At 35.1% G+C, this 22861-nt stretch overlaps 3 protein-coding genes across 5 annotated transcripts; 1 reads left to right on the top strand and 2 right to left on the bottom strand.

The window, feature by feature from the left end:
* The first annotated feature begins 990 nt into the window (after positions 1 to 990).
* On the top strand, positions 991 to 4684 carry LOC108336374 (LRR receptor-like serine/threonine-protein kinase RGI3). Its single transcript, XM_017572803.2, has 2 exons — positions 991 to 3924; positions 4024 to 4684. The coding sequence occupies exons 1-2, from the start codon at positions 1125 to 1127 to the stop codon at positions 4482 to 4484; spliced, it is 3261 nt and encodes a 1086-aa protein (XP_017428292.1). The 5' UTR covers positions 991 to 1124; the 3' UTR covers positions 4485 to 4684.
* A 2103-nt stretch (positions 4685 to 6787) lies between these two features.
* LOC108336438 (uncharacterized) lies at positions 6788 to 11122 on the bottom strand. 2 transcript variants are annotated; one of them, XM_017572890.2, is made up of 6 exons: positions 11010 to 11122; positions 10645 to 10913; positions 10283 to 10418; positions 9557 to 9649; positions 8576 to 8663; positions 6788 to 7697 (listed from the first exon to the last, which is right to left on the bottom strand). In XM_017572890.2, exons 1-6 carry the CDS (start codon positions 11081 to 11083, stop codon positions 7410 to 7412), a joined length of 948 nt encoding a protein of 315 aa, XP_017428379.1. In that variant the 5' UTR covers positions 11084 to 11122; the 3' UTR covers positions 6788 to 7409. The 2 variants fall into 2 exon arrangements, with proteins under 2 accessions (XP_017428379.1, XP_052736942.1); XM_052880982.1 differs by having other exon boundaries at positions 7681 to 8446.
* Positions 11123 to 13888: 2766 nt separating this feature from the next.
* LOC108336210 (kinesin-like protein KIN-14F) lies at positions 13889 to 22771 on the bottom strand. Of its 2 annotated transcripts, none has more exons than XM_017572561.2 (17): positions 22552 to 22771; positions 22147 to 22359; positions 19722 to 20038; positions 18727 to 19056; positions 18519 to 18587; positions 18189 to 18413; positions 18023 to 18104; positions 17817 to 17912; positions 17559 to 17738; positions 17148 to 17254; positions 16528 to 16706; positions 16188 to 16352; positions 15851 to 16104; positions 15421 to 15584; positions 15153 to 15347; positions 14327 to 15039; positions 13889 to 14220 (listed from the first exon to the last, which is right to left on the bottom strand). In XM_017572561.2, the coding sequence occupies exons 2-17, from the start codon at positions 22313 to 22315 to the stop codon at positions 14067 to 14069; spliced, it is 3399 nt and encodes a 1132-aa protein (XP_017428050.1). In that variant the 5' UTR covers positions 22316 to 22359; positions 22552 to 22771; the 3' UTR covers positions 13889 to 14066. The 2 variants fall into 2 exon arrangements, with proteins under 2 accessions (XP_017428050.1, XP_017428051.1); XM_017572562.2 differs by having other exon boundaries at positions 22147 to 22319.
* Positions 22772 to 22861: the final 90 nt, after the last annotated feature.

Below are 22861 nucleotides of genomic sequence, written 5' to 3'. Positions count from 1 at the left end.
TTATATAGAATTTTCCACTCCGAATATCTCAGTGGAATGAGTAAATTTTACACCAATTATGGATACCCAGATGAGATTTTGACAAAGGAAACAAACCCTTTCCTTGCATTCTGGAAAATCTGATCCAAATATGCAAGTTTATTGCTTAAAGTTCAGAACTTCTAAGGGTGGCATGTAGCAACCACCACATCAATGGCTCATCAAAAACTGCAGCCACACAAAAGCGATGGACCACAAAACGGGCCTAGCTAATTAAAGGAAGAAATTATCTTCTGGATTAACAGAATACAGAGCTATTTCACTCAACAATCAAAATGTCTATTCTATTTGATTAATCAACCATCACCATCTATGAGGTAAGATAATTATCTTAATAGCCAATTTCAAAAGTGCTAAAGTCATTTTGCTAGCCCTGGTGTGCTTACTTGGCCATGCCTTGTTTTCTGCTAATCTCCGCAACTAAACGAATACATGAACATGAAAAATAATTACTATTGCCAAATAAAAGCAAGAAACAAGATATTATATGTGTCCACGTGGGGAGCAAAAACCCAAAAGTCTTCTTTACGTGATTTTCACCCCCTCCACCAGTTTCATGTCTCACAGTTCACTATTACTGAAACACTATCTAACAGAAACTAACAAATTGGATTACGTTCAGATTGCAAATTTGACAGAATTTCAACTCACTGGTTTGGCAGGTTAATCAAGATGAACCAATATAAAATGAAGTTTAATTTGACATGATTGAAAAATAATTATATCTCTTAAGTATGTGATCAAAATTTGATTTCCAAATATATGTGTATAGGATAACATATGTTGAGAAAGTCAGATCACTATATGAATTTCATTATTTCAATTCATTAGTCTTTACTTCTGTTCATGAATACATAGAGTTTCCGAAAAAGAAATGAATAAAAAGAGATGTTTGGCTCAATAAAAACCAACAACCATCATCATGGGTATGGACAAGTCCTTGTCATTGAACAGGAACATAGTGCAGCAATAAAAGAATGAGGAAGCTGGCTCTTGTGTTCAGAGCTTCTTCTCTTCCTCTATAAACAGTTCATAGGATTTCCCCCTCCACAATCCCAAAACAGATCACTTCTCTACTCTAAACAATGTCTTTAAGCTTGAGGAATCTCTCATCTTCATACAAAATCTTCTCCCTCTCTTTGCTTCTTTTATTTCATTGTTGTTACTCCCAGCTTAATGAGCAAGGCCAAGCTCTTTTAGCATGGAAAAACAGTTTAAACAGTTCTGCAGATGCATTAGTATCTTGGAATCCTTCCAGCACAAGCCCATGCAATTGGTTTGGGGTGCGCTGCAACTTAGAAGGAGAGGTGGTTGAGATAAACCTGAGTTCAGTGAACTTGCAAGGCTCGTTACCTTCAAATTTTCAACTTTTCAGGAATTTGAAGATTCTTGCCCTCTCAGCAGCCAACATCACAGGCAGGATTCCAAAGGAGATTGGAGACTGTAAAGAGCTCACTTTCATTGATCTCAGTGGCAATTCTCTCTTTGGTGAAATCCCAGAAGAAATTTGCAGGCTGAGCAAACTGCAGACTTTAGCTCTGCATACCAACTTTCTTGAAGGCAACATTCCATCCAGCATAGGAAATTTATCGAGTCTGGTGAACTTGACACTCTATGACAACAAACTGAGTGGTGAAATTCCAAAGAGTATTAGCTCATTAACTGAGCTCCAAGTGTTGAGAGTAGGAGGGAACACAAACCTTAAGGGTGAGGTGCCATGGGATATTGGAAACTGCACCAACTTGGTGGTGTTAGGCCTTGCAGAAACCAGCATTTCTGGGAATCTTCCTTCTTCAATAGGGATGCTGAAAAGAGTTCAGACCATAGCCATTTACACAACTCTGCTATCAGGCTCTATACCAGAAGAGATAGGGAAGTGCAGTGAGTTACAGAACCTGTACTTGTATCAGAACTCAATCTCTGGTTCAATCCCAAGTCAAATTGGAGAGCTCAGCAAGCTTAAGAATCTTCTCTTGTGGCAAAACAATATAGTTGGTACAATCCCAGAAGAGCTTGGAAGCTGCACTCAACTGGAAGTCATAGACATGTCAGAAAATCTTCTCACAGGGAGCATACCAACCAGTTTTGGTAAGCTATCAAATCTGCAAGGGCTTCAACTGAGTGTTAACAAGATTTCAGGCATTATACCTCCTGAAATCACAAATTGCACTTCCCTGACTCAACTGGAAGTTGACAATAATGCTATCTCTGGAGAGATTCCTCCTGTTATCGGAAACTTGAGAAGCTTGACTCTCTTCTTTGCATGGCAGAACAAGCTGACAGGAAAAATCCCAGATAGTCTTTCACAGTGCCAAGATCTTCAGGCACTTGATCTCTCTTACAACAATTTAACTGGTCCAATACCCAAACAACTTTTTGGACTGAGGAACCTCACTAAACTACTGCTTCTTTCCAACGATTTGTCTGGCTTTATACCACCTGAGATAGGTAATTGCACAAGCCTCTACAGGTTGAGGTTAAATCACAATAGACTGTCAGGTACAGTTCCATCTGAGATCACCAACTTGAAGAATTTGAACTTTTTGGACGTGAGCAGCAATCATCTTGTAGGGGAAATTCCTCCTACACTATCCAGATGCCAAAACCTTGAGTTTCTGGACCTTCACTCAAATAGTCTTATTGGCTCAGTTCCAAACAATCTGCCCAAAAACCTGCAGCTAATCGACCTCTCAGACAACAGACTAACAGGTGAACTGAGCCATTCCATTGGTTCATTAACCGAGTTAGCCAAACTCAACTTGGGAAAGAATCAACTCAGCGGAAGTATCCCTGCTGAGATCCTATCTTGCTCCCAGTTACAACTTCTGGACTTGGGAAGCAATAGTTTCTCTGGAGAAATTCCCAAGGAAATTGCTCAAATTCCTTCACTAGAAATCTTTCTCAATCTTAGCTGTAACCAGTTTTCTGGTGAAATTCCACCCCAGTTCTCCGGTCTTAGAAAACTTGGAGTGCTTGACCTCTCCCACAACAAGCTCTCAGGGAAGTTGGATACTCTCTCTGACCTTCAAAACCTTGTTTCTTTAAATGTTTCCTTCAATGACTTCACCGGAGAATTGCCTAACACCCCATTCTTCAGGAAGCTCCCTCTCAGTGATCTCACAGGAAATGATGGCCTCTACATTGTTGGTTCTGTAGACAGAAAGGAAGCCAAGGTTCATGCCAGGTTGTTTATGAAAATTATATTATCCATTCTCTTAAGCACCAGTGCAGTACTAATACTGCTCACAATCCATGTCTTGATTCGTGCTCATGTTTCTAACAAAGCATTCACGGGAAACAACAATTGGGTGTTAACTCTGTATCAGAAGTTTGAATTCTCAGTTGATGATATTGTCCGGAATTTGACTTCATCCAATGTGATTGGCACTGGAAGCTCTGGAGTTGTGTACAAGGTTAAAGTACCAAATGGCCAAACACTAGCAGTTAAAAAGATGTGGACATCGGCAGAGTCAGGAGCATTTACTTCTGAAATTCAAACACTGAGTTCAATTAGACATAAAAACATCATCAAGCTTCTGGGTTGGGGGTCCAGCAAGAACATGAAGCTGCTGTTTTATGAGTACCTCCCTAACGGAAGCTTGAGCTCATTACTTCATGGTTCAGGAAAGGGAAAAGCAGAATGGGAAATCAGATATGATGTTATGGTAGGAGTGGCTAATGCACTTGCATATTTGCACCATGATTGTGAGCCTTCCATATTGCATGGAGATGTCAAAGCCATGAACGTGTTGTTAGGTCCTGGCTATCAGCCTTACCTATCTGACTTTGGCCTAGCTAGAATTGCAAGTGAAAATGGTGATTGTACAAATTCCAAGCCATTTCAAAGACCCTACCTTGCTGGCTCCTATGGGTACATGGCTCCAGGTACTTTTTTCTTACCAAGTTTGAATTAGTCAGTTTTTTTTCAGTACTTGCACAACCCTTTGAAACTAAACTAACTTTTGTTTTTTGGTATGAGTACAGAACATGCATCTATGCAGCAGATCACTGAGAAGAGTGATGTGTACAGTTTTGGGGTGGTCCTACTTGAGGTCCTGACAGGAAGGCACCCTCTTGACCCAACACTTCCTGGGGGTGGTGCACACTTGGTTCAGTGGGTTAGGAACCACTTAGCCAGCAAAGGAGACCCATCTGACATTCTTGACCCAACACTCAGAGGGAGAACTGATTCCACAGAGCATGAAATGTTACAAACTCTAGCTGTCTCATTTCTATGTGTCAGCACCAGAGCTGAGGACCGTCCAACAATGAAGGACACTGTTGCAATGCTTAGGGAAATCCGATTTGTTGAGGCACCAACCGCAGCTTCTGATGCATCGAATGGAGTTTCAACAGTGCATGCTTCTCCATCACCTCTTAAAACTGTAGTTTCACATGGAACTTCTAAATGTTCCTTTGATTTTTCTGAGGACTCAATCTGTTGAGCTAGCATTCTAGTCATGAAGAAAGTATGAATATGATTTACATCGTTTGTGCATAGTCAAATGGAATGTCAGTTATAGCTGGTCGCGATTGCTAGAGAGCTCAAATGTAATCTAAGATATGTGCTGCATATTTCAAGAAACCATGTATTGGATACAAATAAAAAGCATTCTAGAATATAGAGAGCATTTCACCCAGAAAATTCAATTTCAGGCTACTTGGTTTGTCTTTTACTGTTTATATTATCCTTTAGAAATTGGTCAAAATCCATCCCACTACATGTGTTGGATTCTATTAGATAATTTTTTACTACTTGGAAAGTTAATCATCCAGAGAAGAAGCTTTATTGAAAAGATAAACACTGATAATATTTGAACTCAACCACTTAAGGAATTAACATCATTCTCTACCCAAAACTTTAAAGTAATGTATTAAGGATTTTTTCACCTTTATATAATATTTTACTTATTCGTTTCTGTTTAATGTGAAACTTGAACTCACGTTTAGATTCCTATTACAAGAGGTGATATTAATTAGAATGATTAATTTTTTCTTTTAAATATTGAAAAGAAAATACTTATCTTTTGATACATTTCCAATCTTGTCTTATATAGATTTTAAATTTAACTCAATCTTAAAAAACTGATTTTAAGATGATATTCACGTTCATTTATATGGTGTAAATTTGTCTTATCGAACCTGAAGTATCTCTCATTCACAGAAGGAAGGCATGGTGAAGTAGGTCTTTCCGTTCAAAGGGTGACCACATGGTCCCATGTTGAATAGGTCACATGTGGCATGTGCTGTCTGAAAGAGACTTTGCAAAGATTGAAAAGTGATTTGGGAAGGACATATGAAGTTGGGAATGAACGTATGTGTATCTTAATGAGACGCACATGTATCTGTATCTGCAGGACCATTACATTAATACTCTGAAAAAGTGAAAGATAACATGTATAACAGATAGATCAGTAGTTCTGCCGCATATGCAGATTGCAAATACGAACAAGGAACTTTTTTTTATGATTTACAAAAGCTTATTTGGTTGTATTTTATAAGATTCTTTCTTTGAACGACTTTTTGGCATTTCTAGGACAGAAAATAATTGAGGAGCAAGAGTTTGTGGTATTATTAGGTCATAAAATAAAACAAGAAATCAGTGAAAAGAGTAGGAGAATAACATTCTAAGTACATTAAAAAAAGTGCATTAAAATGAAATTGCTAAGAATGTTTACAATCATTATTTTATAATTCGTGCTTCGACCATTGCAGGGAGGTGAAAGAAAATCAGGGAATGGATTTGTCATAAAGCATTATGTATTGTCATCAAAATATTATTTTCCTGTTTTTTTCTCTTAACTAGTCAGATATTGCCTTATATATATAATTTAAAGAAATCAAAAATTTTAAAAATAATTTAAAGAATAAAAATATATTTAACTTTAAAATTAATTTTAATTTTAAATATAATAATTTAACATATACAGAAATATAAATTATAATACATGCTTTAAAAGAAGAAAATTATTTTTAACTTTTAAATGTAATTATTATTTTTATAAAATGGATTGACCCATAAGATTACGGGTAAAATCGGCCCAAGTCTATTTAAGTGACACAATAAATGGATTAGAAAAATAAAAATAAAAAATATTTGATTTTAATTAGATCACAAGTTTTTATGATATTCGGTATTTAGAAAAACTTTCTGTCACGAAAAGGTTAATCCGTTTTGTACAAAGACACACAATTTCTTAACAAACGTCCCTCTTTCTAATACTATTGTTACGAAAATGTTAACTCAGACACAAAATTTCCATTTTTTTTCCTTTTAGCTATTTAGTTATTCGTATTATGGTTTTATTTTCTTTTAATTATATATAAAAAAAAATCTCAATTCAAATACATGATTTACAACAATTTACACACTAAGCCAGATAAACCAAACCCTTAGTATATTATGGTTTTCTTTGGTTATCAAGTGTCCCATTGAACCACTAATTAACTCAGTTCAGAAGACCTTATTGTAATTTCTAGATATTTTAATTTCTATACTTTCATTTATAAGTTGAACTCCAGTTTTTTTTTTTCTTTTTTATGGTTCATGTTGATGGATTATTTGATTAGCATAATCTGAATAAGGACTATAGCAACAAAGTGAAGGCACACATGTTTGCCAAGTCAAAAGTAAAGAATTTTTTGGTTCCAGACTAATAATAGTCACAAATTTTATGGTTTAAGGACAATTTTATGCATATTTGAGAGACGTTACTTAAGATGGAATAATTGCTTATTTTTCATAAACTTTCTCATTATATGTAAAAAAAATAAGAGATTATTCTTTTAAACAAGTTAATCCAAACACAATCATATAAAACTTGTTTCAGTGCTGCTAGTGAAGAAGTCTGGAACAGCACGTTTGCATCCAACTAGCCCTTTAAGTCTCCACTCTCCATCGCTTTATGAAATAATTCAACAGATGCCATTATATATAATTAATGGCACTCATTCTGCTCTAGATAATCCATGATACAAGTTGATGGATGAGTGTTATTGGATAGACATGTGGATAATCTTTCTTGCATAAGCACACATTTAAAAGAAGCACGCATCATCAACTTTTCTGGATCATATCAAATCAGCACCATATCTACAAGAATTGGTAGTGTGGACTACAAGTACCACCTTCTTAGTGGTGTCTCCTGCTTTATCTCAGCCTCAACAAGAAGAAAAGTATCTTCAATGTTCAGATGCCACATGCCTTGAGAGCAAATTGAAGAAATGAACTTCAAGTGTTATCAGCATTAAGAGCCAAAGGAGGCTTCAACCCTACCACCATATTACACAATATACACTTCAAGATACATTTATGGAGCCCACCAATCAATTTTCTGATTACTATGAATTTTGGATGTCGTAGTTGTGCACTACGGAGAATTCTGGTCCTGTCTGTCTAATTTCTTTAGCATCAAGTTAATGACATTCCAGTCAAAACCACGATACTGAAGCCACCGAACGATTCTTGATTTTCTTGTCTCCTTGGGAACATTCGGACCTCTGAACCACTGCTTTGAGACTTGAGTATAAAGATGATCCAAGGAATGTTTTGACAAGCCAATAACTGACTTGTGATCTTCGGCGCAATCATTGCCCTTAAATACCACTTCCACTGCCTTCTCAGCATCAGCTTGACTAACACCCTTCTTGAACAGTGCCTGCCACAACAATAGCAGCCATCACACAAAAGTATTTCCCTCGGATAATAATAGCAGAGCAGGTATATGGCAAGTGTGTATTGTAGGTTTGCGTGGTGAAAGGTTTGTGTGCTTTGGCCTTGCCTTGGCCCACAAGTGAAGAACCTTTAAGCAACCACTGGTCTGGTGCTTCGTACAAGTGTGTTTGGATAATCTAAACTAAAGGAAAACTGTGAGAAGAGAAGATTGAAGCCTTCAACCAATTGTTTTTAACTGTTTTAGAGTAGGGGGAGGGATTAGGCTCAATTCAATCAAGGAAATTTTTGTATATTACGAAAAAGAAAAAAACCAGATAATTTAAAATGAAATACATTGAGCCCTTGACAAGTAGTTAAGTAATAGACGAAGTTATTCCATCAGAGATAAATTACAAGAGAGAAGTGTTGGGTCACGTATTTGTTGAACAATTCGTTATGAAAAATAATCTAAAGCATGACACAAGTAAACAAGGCTAAAGACATAATTAAACTACAAAACTTGTAGGGAAAAAATAAAAATACAGATTACATACACAAACTAAATTTTCAGATACAGATAATTACATATACTAGAAAATTACACAATTCTTATTACTATCACATTTGTATGGGTAAGTGCACACAGCTCTGCTGAATTAGCAAGACACTGTCATAATACACTACATATTTCCCTCCTAATTTTACCATGCAAAGTGTAAGCATATCACTAACACAATTATTTCCTCTTAAGCACTGAAACAAAATGAAAATCAAAACAAAAACATGGGAAAGTATTGATCAAGAAGAAATACAAAACCGAACGGCTGTATAAGAAAGCAAAAAGTAGTAAGACAAATAAAAATATAAAATAGAATAACTTACTTGTTTGATCCGCCTTGGTCCCCAACTTGATGAAGACCATCTTGACTGAGAAAATGATTCAGCATACAACCTATCATTGATCAACCCTCTGATACAAAAAAGGTTAATTAAACTAAGCACCCCAAATAAACAAAAGTATGATGTCTGCAAACTAAGTTTATAAATGACTTAAAAATCATATTCTGAAAATTACTGCACAATATTGTATTACTATGCCATAAATGTGTATATGCAATGCAAGCTTTTGAAAAAATTAAGATAAATGTACCACTCAGGTTATTCTGAAGAGAACAGAATTACTTTATCTGCATATATAAAGTAATAATCCAAAACTCATTATAGAATATATAGTTTTTAAAAAAATAAAATAAAAAAATCAGAGTTTGTATCCTTCCAAGAGCAAGAAAAATTAAACAGAAAAATAAAACTCTGACTTGGTAACTTCATTTAAAAACTGTGGATCTGTTGTTTATCAGCCACCTTCAAATGCATATTTATTTGAAGCGTTACACCCTGTAAAACAACTACAAACCATATCTTAATGGTCATATTCAGTCTTCATTTCCTTTTGATTGTAAGCTGTTTTGGATAAAGAATAAGTTAGTTCAATTTTCATAGTTAAAGTGGTAAACTACCACACTGCCAACTATGTAAGATGGGACACCCAAATTCTCAAAACACAGTCTTCCTTAGCATCAATTTATCTAACCATTTCCCTCACATGACTGAATTAATACTTGGCCACAGGTGCATTCAAAGTCAGCTTTGTGATAGCAGTTTAAATCCAAATTTGCATACATCTATATTTTAGAACAGAAATCACATAAAATATATTAATCTCTTTGAGATAACTGGACAAAAACTTGATGAAAACCAATTTAGAAAGTAGTTGTCTGAAAGCAAGTAAAGCTTCAAATAAGAGGCGTTTAAAATTGGTTAAGAAACAACAGCTCCACGTTTCTTATGTTGTAAGTTACGTACCTTCGCTGGAACTTGTTTATCACTGCATCCACTGAATTAGGAGAAAATCTCTTTCCAAGCAATTTCTTTCTCAACTCAAGTGCTGTGAGTGCCCTATGGAACAGAGAGACCAGTATGCTTAAAAGAAAATACTGCATTTTATATTTTCACGCTCCACTTTCCAAAAGAGAAAATATATTAGTTAGCTAATTATTGAAAAATTTATTCTCCTTGTTAACAACTTGTAGGCAAATACAACCCAAGGAATTCATGGTTGATGACAATTTCCTAAAGTATTTCCAAAGGCTTGTCACACTGAGCAAAAGTTAGAAGGAAGTTTTGTCAACACCGATGTTAAAAATTTGATTGAATTACATTAAATAGGAAATATGATATGATTTGATTACATCAAATAGGGAAGTGTCGTAACAAATGGTTCTCATTGTTAATTATTAATTTTTTTTTTTATTATTCTATCTCTTCTTCATTATAAATAAGAATATTCGTATGTGGGTACTCAACACACAATTGCAAGCAATCCTTTCAATAAGGGAAAACAGCAACGATTAACTGCAAAATCATACTAGCATGACGAAATTTGATTTTTCTTGCACTTAAAAATCAACAAGCATCATGCTCGCCCATATTTAGTTCAGAAACTCTTCAATTTGATTGACTATATAGTTTATAGCTAGTCAAGCATAAAAAAACTAAATCTTTAAGAAAATTGAAGTGGAAACAACAAACCTGGCAGCGAGTAATTTAACAGCAGATTCCTCAACATCACTAATAATTTTGTCAACTTGTATCAAATCCTGGTCACCAGAGTCTCCTCCTTGATGGATCGTCAGCTCTGCAACCTCTTCAATTTGATCGAAAGAACCTAAAATCCCCAAATTACAACGCTCAGAATCCTCCCTTATAACAAATTTTTGATCCCAAGCCACCAATCCCATGCCAGGCATAAAATTTAATTTGAAGGCTTAAAATAAAAAATCTTTTGTGTTTGGCTATAGGTAGTGGTGTAATTCCCCTGCATCCTGCATGGTGAAGCCCAACTAACTCCCAAACAGTGAACTAAAACCATATCATATTAGATAGAAGTTTACCTTGTTCACTGTCATCAAAGAAGAAGTCAGAGCAAATTTCATTCGCATCTTGAGAAATTTCACAATGGGCAATCGTTGCATGCACATCTTTTCCACCATTTATCTTGAGCACATTAACATCGGGAAAACTACAATATCCCCGACTTTTCACTGGCAGAGCAGTTTCAGATAGTTTCACCCCGTGGAACGTACTAGCAATGTACCTAACCGAAAGAGAAGAACTGAAATCTCTGCACTTCAGGCACGCAATCGGCGACTTCCAAATGCTCCTATTTTTTTTAATACCAAAACAAAAAAGATTAGAACAATGGCCAGAAATATTTCAGAACGAACAGCCAAAGCTGAAAACGGGAGAAAGAACTTACCGGGAAATTGAAAAAAAGCGAAAAGGAAGCTGGCACGAGACTTTGAACACCATGTTTCCCGCGAAACCTGCCATGTTCAATCAACCGAAGTTCGTGCCTACCAAGTTCAAGGGTTTTCATAACTGCATACTTTCTCCAGTTATTTTCTTACACTCGAAATTTTTTAGTTTTTGGGCTCATATTTGGGTCGGCCCGGATTACCTCCAAGCCCATTCTTCTCTCACACCCAATCTGTTTAGCATTTTTCTTCTTGCACTCCTGTAATTTCTTAGAACACCCCCATTATTTTCAAATATCATTTTATCTTTTGTACAGTGAATTCTTGATTACTTGTTCTAGACAATTTTCAGTTTTTTTTCAATTAAATATAATTTTTGAAATGTAAGTTTTTTAGAAAGATTATTCTAAAGTAAATAAGAAGTGGTATTTTATAATTTAACTTATTAGAAGCCATATCCACAATAATGTAACTAATGGTTTAGTTACTATTATTTTTTTCAAGTCATATACATATACATATATATACATATACATATACATATATATACATATACATATATATATGTTTATAAAGTAGGTAAAGGAAAGAAAAACAAGAAAGGGGAAAGAGATCAAGTTGTGAACAAGTCTATGTGAAATGCTAATAAAGAAAGTCTATCAAGGCAAGACTTAGTTTGGTACAAGAAAGGAGAGGAAATAGGTTTTGGAAAGCAGAATGAATTTCAAGCAGTTCTCCAAGCATATAGAAAATGGCAAAATCCTGTGGTGCATGAATTATCCTCTAGTAGTTCAAGTGTGCAGCTATCTCCATATCTTTCTGGGGATTCTCTGGTTTTGGGGTCGTTGGTAGCTTCCAAAAATCCTGGCTTGAAAACGAAGAAGGCAGGGCTTGGACCAATGTCATTTGTAAAAAGCCAATCATGCACATCCCAAAAGATTTGCACTGGAAAATTGTTCACCATCACTATATCATTCCCTCTGAATCTCCAATGCAAGTTCATTACTCTGCTTGTGAGCGTACCATCTATGGTAATCCACATTTCTGGATCATCAGGACCAGAAAGGGAAGTCTCAATCACGACGTCATGTTCTGTCTTACCATTTTCCAGAATGGCTCTGGTACAAAACACCTTCTTCCCGTACACATTGTCTCTCTTGCATACCAGGATAGCTTCTTCTGGGGATGGTTTTGATTTGGTTCTTTCAAAAGCATCATTCTGTAAATCTCCCAACAACAGAAGCACCTCTTTCATGTAAACCAATGCAACGTAATAACCTGAGTTAGGCTGTGGACCTGTGGAGAATTTGGCGTGTCGAAGATCCCAGTAAATGTCTACTCTTGCACCTGCCATTTCAAAGGATCTGAGGCCCTTTTTCCCCCAAGACTGTCCGGATTCCAAATCAATCTTGCAGGAGAACTTGTTTTCTTCTAATGTGTTATCCACGTTCACGGAAAGGAAATGCTCCGTGCTGTCCTTGCACCATGAAACTGTCACGCTTCGCAATGATTCTGCTACTTTGGTTTGATAAACAAAGGTGACAGAATTCTGAGGGGTATCTTCTTCTATCGTTTTAGCATCCGTGGATGTTTTCAACCTGGATGATGGTTCTTGCAAGGTTAACACCACAGGTTTTACAAGAGAATGAGCCATTGACCATATAATTTGGACAATTCTGGATTGAGACTGCAAATTTATGTGATTTTCTCCAATGGTCAGAGAGAATTATGATTGGTAAACCCATCATAGATGCTTCTAACAATGCAACAACAATGCATCATCTTAATTTCACCCCTTGTGTATTCAAAACCCGAACAGTTTCTTAATCAGAGGGGTTTTCTATTTTGTAGAATTATTAATCAGAGGTTGAATGCTAAATGCATGCAATTTTAGGAAATTATGTGCAATAGTTGTAACGATCAGAAACACGTGAAAATTAAGACATGGTTTGAGGAACAAAATCTAGGCTAAGGTTGTCAATGAGGTACATCAAGAACAGAAGATCCTTTTTATTGTTTTTATCTATTAATAGACTAACTTCTCACAAATTGAAAAATAGAAACAATTTGTACTTCTAACTTTAAACCTACTAGAGCCGCTTTTTGAAAGATTTTCAACCTAATTAATTTTAGTAAATGTCACATTTGGAAAAAGAAACCAGCAAAAGAAGGCGCTGCTCAATACTAATTTAAATATAGGGTGGTGCTTTGTGAAAATCCTTCCATTGCTACGTAGTTGAGCTAAAACATTTCAAAATCATATATATATATATATATATATATATATATATATATATATATATATATATATATATATATATATATATATATATATATATATATATATATATATATATATATATATATATATATATATCAAAAGTTACAAATAAAAGTACGACATTCGTATGAGAATGAACTTAAATTTAGCATAAAAATAAGAAACAACTCATTATCAATCATCATATTGGAAATCATCTTGTGGACATTTCTCCTTTGTTTTGGCATTCAACACGTTTAGAGAGAGTACAGCTCCTCAAAATATCTGCTTTTATTATTTAGCCTCTCATTTTAGAACTTTATACAAAAGGTCACTTTGTTAATTCTCCATTTTTATCACCATTAAGTATATACATGTAGCGTTCTATAGAGATCATAACTTAACTCCAAGGGAGAGTATGATTATAATTTGACTGATAATGTTCAACGAAAGACAAATTAAAATTACAATAAGAAACATATACAACCAAGTACAATTGTAATAAGTGTACGAGGTTTTCAATAATTTCTTTAGTTCCTCCATTACTTTTGTTGAATTTTAGCTGAATGCATAAAATGTAGTGAAGATACCTTATACATCTAGCAGCATGACCCCTTAAGATTTCAGAAGTATATTGACATACAAAAAAATTAAATTACAAAAGAGCTACACAACATGAAGACAGAGGAAGTGACCTGACCTCAAGACCTCAGTCAACAAAATTATGTGAACCGGCACTCCGACATGCACATCAATAGTTGTCACTGTACAAAATAAATAATATAAAAAATTGAAATCCTCAAGATAAAACAAAAAACTTTCCACGTGGCGTAGATCGACTCCTTCTAAATTCAGGCAATGTAGTGTTGGTGCCTTCCTTAAGATTGCGTCCTGGTAATATTTTATTTTCAACTTTGCTGGACAATAATGGTTCAGCTGCTTGGACTATTCCTCTGCAAATGACAAAATGAGTCATCTATCAATCAGACTATGGTTGTATGAATAATGTCATTCTCAATACGAACAAGAAAACGAGCATAGTTTTTTAATGATCCATACCTTGATCCAATGTTCTGAAAATTCCTAGAGATATTGTGATTTATCTTTTTAAGATTAACACCATGGACTGCAGACTCCATTAGGTTTATATCATTCTCTGGCTCACAATAATTCCTCTTTCGAGGTCCCTCCGTGTCACGGCCAATTTCCATGTCAGTAATAGGTATCGTCATATCAGGCTTTTGAATCCTAAAGGGAAACTGTTGATGAGGCTTAACCTTGGTCTTACTGTCAGCCTTGTTTTTCCTAGTTCCACCTTGTCTTGCCACACCAAGAGCAGCTTGCTTGAGTTGTTCCTCTTCATGTTCTTGATTAACTTTCCGGGAGTTTATCTTCTGGAGGTTGAAGAGAGTTTCATTAATGCGATCTTGCTTCACTGACTCCTGTGAGTGCAGATTCACCCTTGAGTTATTGTCTATAGATGAGGGCATCGGCATTGTGACAAGAGATTTATTTACTAGTACTCTAGCTGGAAGTAGATGCTTTGGTGTTGGTTGGTTTTCTGCTGTGTCACTTCGGACCTTGCTTTTAATGACTGACCCTCTATCGGTGGATATTGATCTCCTCCGGACTGGAGGTGATGGTGATCTACTTTTCCTTGAGCTCACTATTTTTTCTTCAGCCAGAATAGACATTTTTGGCATTGTCTCCTTTTCTGTATGTATTGAGGGAAATCTTGACCTTCTTTGCTTGCCCGAAGAACAAGTTTTAGCCTGAAATTATAATTTCAGATTTAGAGACTACAAATTACACTTTAGTGTGATACAATTTCCTAATGTATGTTCACACAAATTTATCATTAAATTTTATTTCGGCATGGAATAACCTCAGAGCTTCTCTCGTCCATGTGTCTTTGATAGTTTTCAGGCTTCATGCTGTCACTGGTACCACTTTTGGGCAAACGGAAAGGTGAAACAGCTCTTGGTGCTTTCTGAGATTCCGTAGGATTCCGTGCATTCCCAGCTTTCCATTGCTGTAGTTCAGTTTCCTTCCTCTCCAATGCTGATTTGATATTTGATATCTATAAATGTTCAAACTATAAAAACATTGGCCAAGTAAAATTGAAAACCGCTCAAGTTATGACAAAACCAAACCTCTTCCTTTAGCTCCCGAATTTCTCCAGTTTCTTTATTAGATTGAGCAGCCCCAAGTTCAATGGTCGCAACCCTCTCCGCAAACTTAAGTGTGCTTATTGTCTCTCCAAGAGCATTAAGCTCAGAATTTATATGAACAAACATCAAAGTTTTTGCATGACCACCTATGGATATGGAGAAAAAAAATCAAAGCATAGGTTAAGTTGTTATATACGGCAATTGAAAAGAGAAAACCACTATGGCCTTATCAAATACATCAATATTAATAATATCAATATTTAACCTGAAAACTGTACTAGAAAAAATATGGTGGTTGAAGCGCAAAACGAAAAAAAAAAAACAACTCTTAATGTTGTTCCAACTAATTATAATGAGGAATTTGTACAAAGTAAAAAGGTAAATCTCGTCTCCATTGAAGTCTGATTGTTACCTAATGAATCTTGTAGAACTTGTGTGAGCTTGCTATTTCTATAAGGAATATGTTGACTCTTCTGTGCCAAAGCAGAGATAACATCCCCAAGTGCAGAAAGAGATTTATTTATATGCTGAGCCTCCTTCAGCCTCTCCCCAACAGCCTCCGATTTGTCCACTCTTTCACTTCCAGCCAAATCCACAAGATGGAGACAACCCTTAAGAATGGAGTTAGACAGTAAGTCCTTCCCTCTGACATGAACTGTCAACACACTGCAATTGGATGGAAAAGAAATATGTCTAAGTAAAATATATTTGATGCTTAGAACAGCCATCTTTTCATTAAGAAATATTACCTATGAGAACGGCTGCTTCGCTCATTTAGAGCGGTAGCACCAACAGCTCGATTTCTCTGACCAACTTTCATTAAATCAATAACATCTTGTGTGCAATTAACCGGAACTAAAGATGCATCGGGCACATTAAGCCCATTTAACTGAGAGTTGTTTCGTATATCCAATGTATGTCTTGTCAAGGAAATGAACGAGAGAAAATAAATCATATTGCCAAAAATAATGCAAAAAGAAATACAGTATTAATTTTTCTTTTTTTGGAGTTCGTAAGAAATTTTGATATGCAACAGTGAAAAAATATTACAATTTAACTTAAGTACAGCAAGTATAGCTTGAAGGATATCTTCTGTTGGAGCCATCGCTGACTAATAAATCTCTCACTTGCTCATTGTATATTTCAATCATTTGGACGCCAACTTCATATTTTATGGCATCTGCTCTTTCCTTTGAAATATGAAATAAGTCACGCAAAGCCCTGTAGTTTACACCCCATGTCTCTTCAGTCATCAGATCAGGACCACTCTATTCAAGCAGTACAACACACACGTATAAGAAACACGATAAGACAACATGAAAATTATTTTGACATTGCAGTATCGTGCAATCAGTTTTCTTTGTGTTTTTATTAACATACAGATCGTTTTAAAAAACATCTCAAAGCCAACATATTAACTGATAGAATTTTGTACCATGACAAGACGTATGATCTACTCTTCATTTTAAGTATTCATAACATAACATGCAACACAAACAGTGGAGAAAAATCTGTTCTGTTTTACTACTACTTACTACTAGACATGAAAAGAAAGTCACCATTTTCAGTACAAAACCATAATAATCCTGTTATTTCTTATGAGGCATCGAATAAAAACAAAGAATTTAGAATGAGGACAGCACTCCAATTTGAGTGAATGCATAAAATTGTGATAGACTGCTCATTTTCTATGTATAATGCTATTTTACCATTGTGTAGGTTTTTCCTGACCCAGTCTGTCCATATGCAAAGATGCATACATTATATCCATCTAAGGCGGACCTAACCAATGGTTGGGTGTCAACGTATATTTCTTCTGCACATTGCAAAGAAAACAATCATAAAAGCTTCTTGAGAAGATATGTATTTCAAAAACAATTATTTATTTATTTGTAACAAGTTCATTACAATATGATATCATGGTTATATTATCACATTACAATACTTGTTTTCTATCACTCTTCGTTACATAACCAAGTCTTCATTATCTAAAATAAGTCCATTATTATTTTTCAAATCTTTATACTACATTTTACAGAGTCGTTTAGGAATTATCATGTAGAACAAAAGTATTTGCTGGCCCAATACATTTTCTATTAATACGTCAAAAATTAAAATACCTTGGGTGGCACTTGTTGCAAACACCTTATTGAATGAAAATACCCTTCTAGCATCTTTTCCTTGCTTAAGGGGATTCGTAATCATTATGTTTCCATTTTCTCCTATATAATCTACAGTAGATTGTCCATTTGGTTGTCCTGGCAAGAAGGGCCTCACTCTACAGTAGACCCTAATGGCTCCTGTAAGTCAGCAAATCTGTTAAAGTATACAAATCATATAAGTAGATCCTTGAAAAAGTGTATTGGATTCTTATGTACCTTTGAGGTCTTGTACTTGATTGTAAAGAAAACGATTCTCCTCCAGAACTTTGTGATACGAAGAGGAAGCCTCTTCAAGGCTCTTTATATGATTCTCTAAGAAGCACATAGAATTCAACTCAGAATTAAGAAAGAAAATTACATTAGAAGATTTTAAATACATGAAAGGATATTTCTTATGAAAATAAAAGTCTTTAGATCATTACCAAGCCTGTTCAATTCTTGGTCCCACTTTGATTGAATTTGTTTGAGCTCCGATTTTATCCCTTCATAGAAGTACCTCAGTCCCTGAAGCAGTAAAAACAATCATTACAGAGAATGATAGTCTAAGATCCCATAATAAGCAGTACGTTAGATTTTCTACTTTTATACCTCAAGCTCTTTTTGCTGGGCATCAATTATTTCAGCATGCTTGGCACAATATTGGACACTGTGCTGATTATTATCGCGTTTTCCACCGCAAGTGCATAGTTTAGAGATTTCATTTGACCCGAAACTACGTCCTTGATTAAGATATAATGTGATAGCCTCCACGAATTCTCTCTTAGAGAGGCAACCGGTACCGCCTTTCAATATTTTCTTGAGGAAATGTCCAAGCTGCAGAAAGTTTTATATTTTAGGTAACCTTCCAAACAACAGAAGGTGTTCTTACATTACAAACGTCACAACAAAACAAAGGAGAAGCATTAGATTCAGAAGTACCTGAGTGCCTTGAGAATCAAGTAATGCAGAAAAATCACTGATAACCTTCTTGAGTAAAGAATCTATTACCTGCACAAAATTTCACCCAGTCACAAATAAGATTTCTTATCGCAAGAATCAAATGAATCTTCTTGCATAAAATTAATTTTTCACAACATATTCCAAACAACAATATAATTTTCCAGTCTTAGGGAAGGATCTTACCTACCATTGCATTCAACGGTAGATCATCAACCCCGTCAGTCTCTTTGAGGTAAGCCAGGAGAAGCTTGAGTCCAAACTGATCAAAAAGGGAAGTCAAAGCATTGGCAGCTTTGGTTTCTTCAATCGACACCTCTCCAGACAGATGAAGAAACTGTGATGACTCGGACTCGTAAACACTTTCAGTGCCGAGTATGTTGGAAGGAGACCATTTGGGGAAGGAAGTAATCCTGACAGTTCCACCATATCTCCATACACCGACTCCACCCGACAGCTTCCATTCATAATACCCTTTCAAACAGAGAATGCAGTCCACAACTTTGCTCGACGAACCCCCCTACAAAAACACATTTAACCTTTAAAGATGCACATGCTTTTATAAAACACAATAAATAACCAATTTGTAACTCTACAAATCCAAATGGGCCTTACTAAAATTAAAATTAAAGTTAAAAATCATTGTAAAGATAAAACAATTCATATTATAAAAAAGTAAGATCAATTTCATTCGCTTCTTGAAACCATGCATAAAAACTAATGTACTAGTGCCAGAAGGCACCTCGCCGTGCAAAGCTACAGTTGAGGGTCATTGTACACAGCGTAATGCTGACATATGTAAAGACCGAATTCAAGACCTTTAATCAGCTGAGATACAGATTTATCACTGCACCATGCTCTTGAAATCATCAAAGAATTATGTTTCTATATTGTATACATGTTTCTATATTGGCCTGGTTGGAGGAAATTTCTCCATAAGCTCTTCTTGGAGAGAAAGAAAAACAAGAAAGAAAAATAAAATCAGCTTTTCTATAAAATGAAATAAGGTTATGCATGAATCATAAAACAGATTTAGGAGAACTGAAGAGCTTTTGGAAAAGTTAATTTCAACTCTTGAAAGAACTGACGCAAATTAAGATAATGGTGTTGTGTGACTCAACCCCATAAAAACAATAGAGCAAAGATTGAATCTTTAAACGTAAAAGGGGTGAGGGTCATGGTCACCTTTTCCAAATCAGAAGCTTCGAATGTCAAAAGCTTCATGTCGTTGACGGCCTCCAGAAAGTTTCGCATGTTCTCGAAATACTGAATTGCGGACTGGGCGGGCCCCTCAGAAGACTGAAGGGCGAGGTTGTCGACAACCGCATTGTCGACAACCTTGACGACAGCGCCGGGATTGACTCTGTTGAGGACGTTGCAGAGAATGAGACCGTTGCGGAGTGCGAGGCAGAATTCCTCTTCGGAGGGTTCTTTGGAAAGAGATGAAGATGCGCCATTGTCCATTTGGCGAAGCCATTCTGCTGCTTCGTATCTCCTTGAAGCTGTTCCCACCACCACGTTACAACACAAACAACCAATATTTAAACAAGACAAAGAGATGGCGGGAAATCTTTATGCGACATCGTTTTACGGTTCATGTCATGCATAATTTACTTTTTTATTTTATTTTACAATCATGATTTACCCGAAAAAAATAAAATTATTATTTTTCACAATTTAAAATTTATTTATTTAAATTTATAAAAAAGAATTATTTATCTATCTTCGGAAATAAGTTTATAACTAAAATTAGATAAACTTTCAAATATTTATAATAAAAAAGAAAAAGAAAATAATATAATTTTTTCTAAGCTGATTTATAAAAATTTTGAGACGATAACTTTTCCAAAATTAATTTTTTAACTGATACTTAACATGGTTTTACAGAAGCTTATTTCAAATTTGTTTTTACAAATAACGATGATTTGTTGCCAAAAGAAAATATTTTTGTAATCTATTTATTTAAACAAATAATAACAAATTTAATTTTATGTAATTTATTTTATTAAATTCTAAAAAGGGTATTTTGTTATTCTTAGCGAGAGTAAACATATGTTAAAATAGCTTATTTCTTATTAATTAAGAGCGGACATTCTATAAGCTCGGAATAATGCTTCTATATATTCACAGAAAAAGTTTCCCTTGGTTTTATTTTATTTTATTTTCAATTCATTTTTGTGTTTCTCAACGTGGTATAAAAAAAATGCTTCTATACTTTTTCTTTTCTCTTCCATCCACTACATTATTACTGCAACCTATTGATTTGGTTAAGAAAAGAGGAAGAAAGGTATGGTAAAAGAACAAAGAGAAAAGGTTAAACTGTTTATTCTTCTGATTCAGTTTCATACTCTGTTTACTGTTATGCTTTTGACTGAGTTATGTTTACTTCAATTACAAGCACTGGAGGTTAAAGTTAAAGCAGTGTAGCCATGATTATTACTGATTTATTGCATTAAATGGCAACAAAATCATGGTGTTTCCGTTTGAAATGAAACCTTATTACTGGTTTTAGTCAAAGAACAATAGACTGTAAAGTGTCAACTTTAACTTAAGACTACTTATTTGAAAAACATAAATTTACTTAATAAGTAGTGCTATGTTCCTTGAATTATAGTACTATACTAGTTGAGACATCTTTAGAAGAACATGGTTGAGATCAGAAAAATTTGAATAACAATGTTAAAGGCCCACGCCACCAGCGAATGCTAGTGAGTTGGGGGAATGATCCCATTTCATGGCAACACCATCCCCAGGCAATTCATAATGCGATTCATAATTTTGTGCTCCACCATCTTTTCATGTGTCCTCTGTCCCTTTTTTTCTCTTTTCCAGCCTCACTTTGTTTAATTTCTCTAATCTAATTCTAATTATTATTTTTTGGTTTCTTACACAGGGTGTTAAGAATCGATAGAATGGAAACGAAAATGTAAGAAATAAAATCAAACATGTTAGGAAAACCCAAGGAAATGGGGTTAAGAAAAGCAAAACTTTTTCTGTGACTGGAAAGAAACATTATTCTGAGACAACAAAACTTTGTTTTTGTTTTTTTTTTTCATTTTCGGGTGTACATTTTTTTTAAATGCATGCATATGAATCATAGTAAAAGAAAAGTAAGGATGAGAGATAATTATTTAAGTTCAAATAATGAAACTTTTCCAATAAATGTGCCTGAACTCAAGCAACAAGCATGTGTCATTATTCAATTTTGACAGGAAATTATGCCATATTTATTATGGTGAGGGAAATCATAACTCCAGAGAAAAGAATAGTATTTTCTAAATAATGAGTAGTTTCAGTTATCCATCGTTCTATGAATTTTTTTTTTCAGAAGTACGGTTAAGAACTTCAAAACAGAGAGATAGTATCACTGCACTGTTTCTAGTTTCAATCAGCTTTAAACCAGAGTTCCCATTTCCCAGATTTGGTTAACAACAACCTTTAAAACAACATTTTCTTAAGTTCTCGAAAATGCTTTTCACCTGTATTTATTCACGTTAATTATCTGATGAAACATTTTTGGTGAGAATTAAAACCTCAGAGCGAGTGTAACAAGAGAACAGTGCAAAGGTGCAATGTCATAACCATAGTAATACAAGTTAAAAGTTGATACCTGCTTCCCCTGCTTTCCTCTGAGCCAATTCATGATCGTTGATGCTCTCCTCCGCCATCACAGGGTATGAAGCCTCATTGTTGTTACAAACTGAAGCCGAACCTTTCAAATTCAATCCTCTCTTATGAGGAGATGCGAAAATCGAGCTCAGTAAACTTTCCTGTGGCATGTTTCTGCAACACCAACAATTCCAGAAATGCTTCAATGCAGTTCCTAATATAGTAGTATCCAACCACCAAAAGGTATCATCGGTTAAAAATTAAAATTCAAGTCCCACATTCGTCAAAAATGAAAAACAATCTCGTGTTACAATTAGTTTTTGCGATTCGTCATTTCTATGAAAAAGAAAATCAAATGTTGGAATCGAAAAAAGCTATATCATACATACAAAAAATAGCTAACCACCTGAGAACTGAAGCTTTGTTCTGAATATGAAATGATATCGGATCTGACTCAGAAAAAGCGCGTTCAAGAAGAAGCAGAGTTCTCGTGGATTTTTTATGAATGAAAAATGAGCGTTCAAAAATCGAAAGAGGGTTTGTATTAAATGTTTGGCTTCAATGTGAGGGAGAGTTTGAAGTGAGTTGAGAGAACTTTAAAATCAAAATCCAAACCACCTTGAATTTTGAACGTTGGTGTATCCGTCACTCCCGTGTCCTTCGGGGTTCACGGCGTCTTAACGGCGCCTCGAGTCCTATCTGACGTGGCAACTGTG

Source organism: Vigna angularis, chromosome 7 (assembly GCF_016808095.1).
Source record: "Vigna angularis cultivar LongXiaoDou No.4 chromosome 7, ASM1680809v1, whole genome shotgun sequence".
In the NCBI taxonomy this organism is placed as follows: Eukaryota; Viridiplantae; Streptophyta; class Magnoliopsida; order Fabales; family Fabaceae; genus Vigna; species Vigna angularis.
Note: the sequence above shows the minus strand (reverse complement) of the source record. Positions and strands in the feature narration are given on the sequence as shown.

Bases quoted from the DNA above. Each gene is read 5' to 3' on its own strand.
- LOC108336374 (XM_017572803.2), top strand. From the start codon at position 1,125: ATGTCTTTAAGCTTGAGGAATCTCTCATCTTCATACAAAATCTTCTCC. The intron at 3,925-4,023 runs GTACTTTTTTCT...GTATGAGTACAG, and splicing joins CTATGGGTACATGGCTCCAG to AACATGCATCTATGCAGCAG.
- LOC108336438 (XM_017572890.2), bottom strand. From the start codon at position 11,083: ATGGCAGGTTTCGCGGGAAACATGGTGTTCAAAGTCTCGTGCCAGCTT. The intron at 8,664-9,556 runs GTACGTAACTTA...TTTTTGTATCAG, and splicing joins ATAAACAAGTTCCAGCGAAG to AGGGTTGATCAATGATAGGT. The intron at 7,698-8,575 runs GTAAGTTATTCT...TTGTTGTGGCAG, and splicing joins GACCAAGGCGGATCAAACAA to GCACTGTTCAAGAAGGGTGT.
- LOC108336210 (XM_017572561.2), bottom strand. From the start codon at position 22,315: ATGCCACAGGAAAGTTTACTGAGCTCGATTTTCGCATCTCCTCATAAG. The intron at 16,707-17,147 runs GTAAAATAGCAT...CTGCTTGAATAG, and splicing joins CAGGAAAAACCTACACAATG to AGTGGTCCTGATCTGATGAC. The intron at 14,221-14,326 runs GTATGGATCATT...TGTCATTTGCAG, and splicing joins TTTCAGAACATTGGATCAAG to AGGAATAGTCCAAGCAGCTG.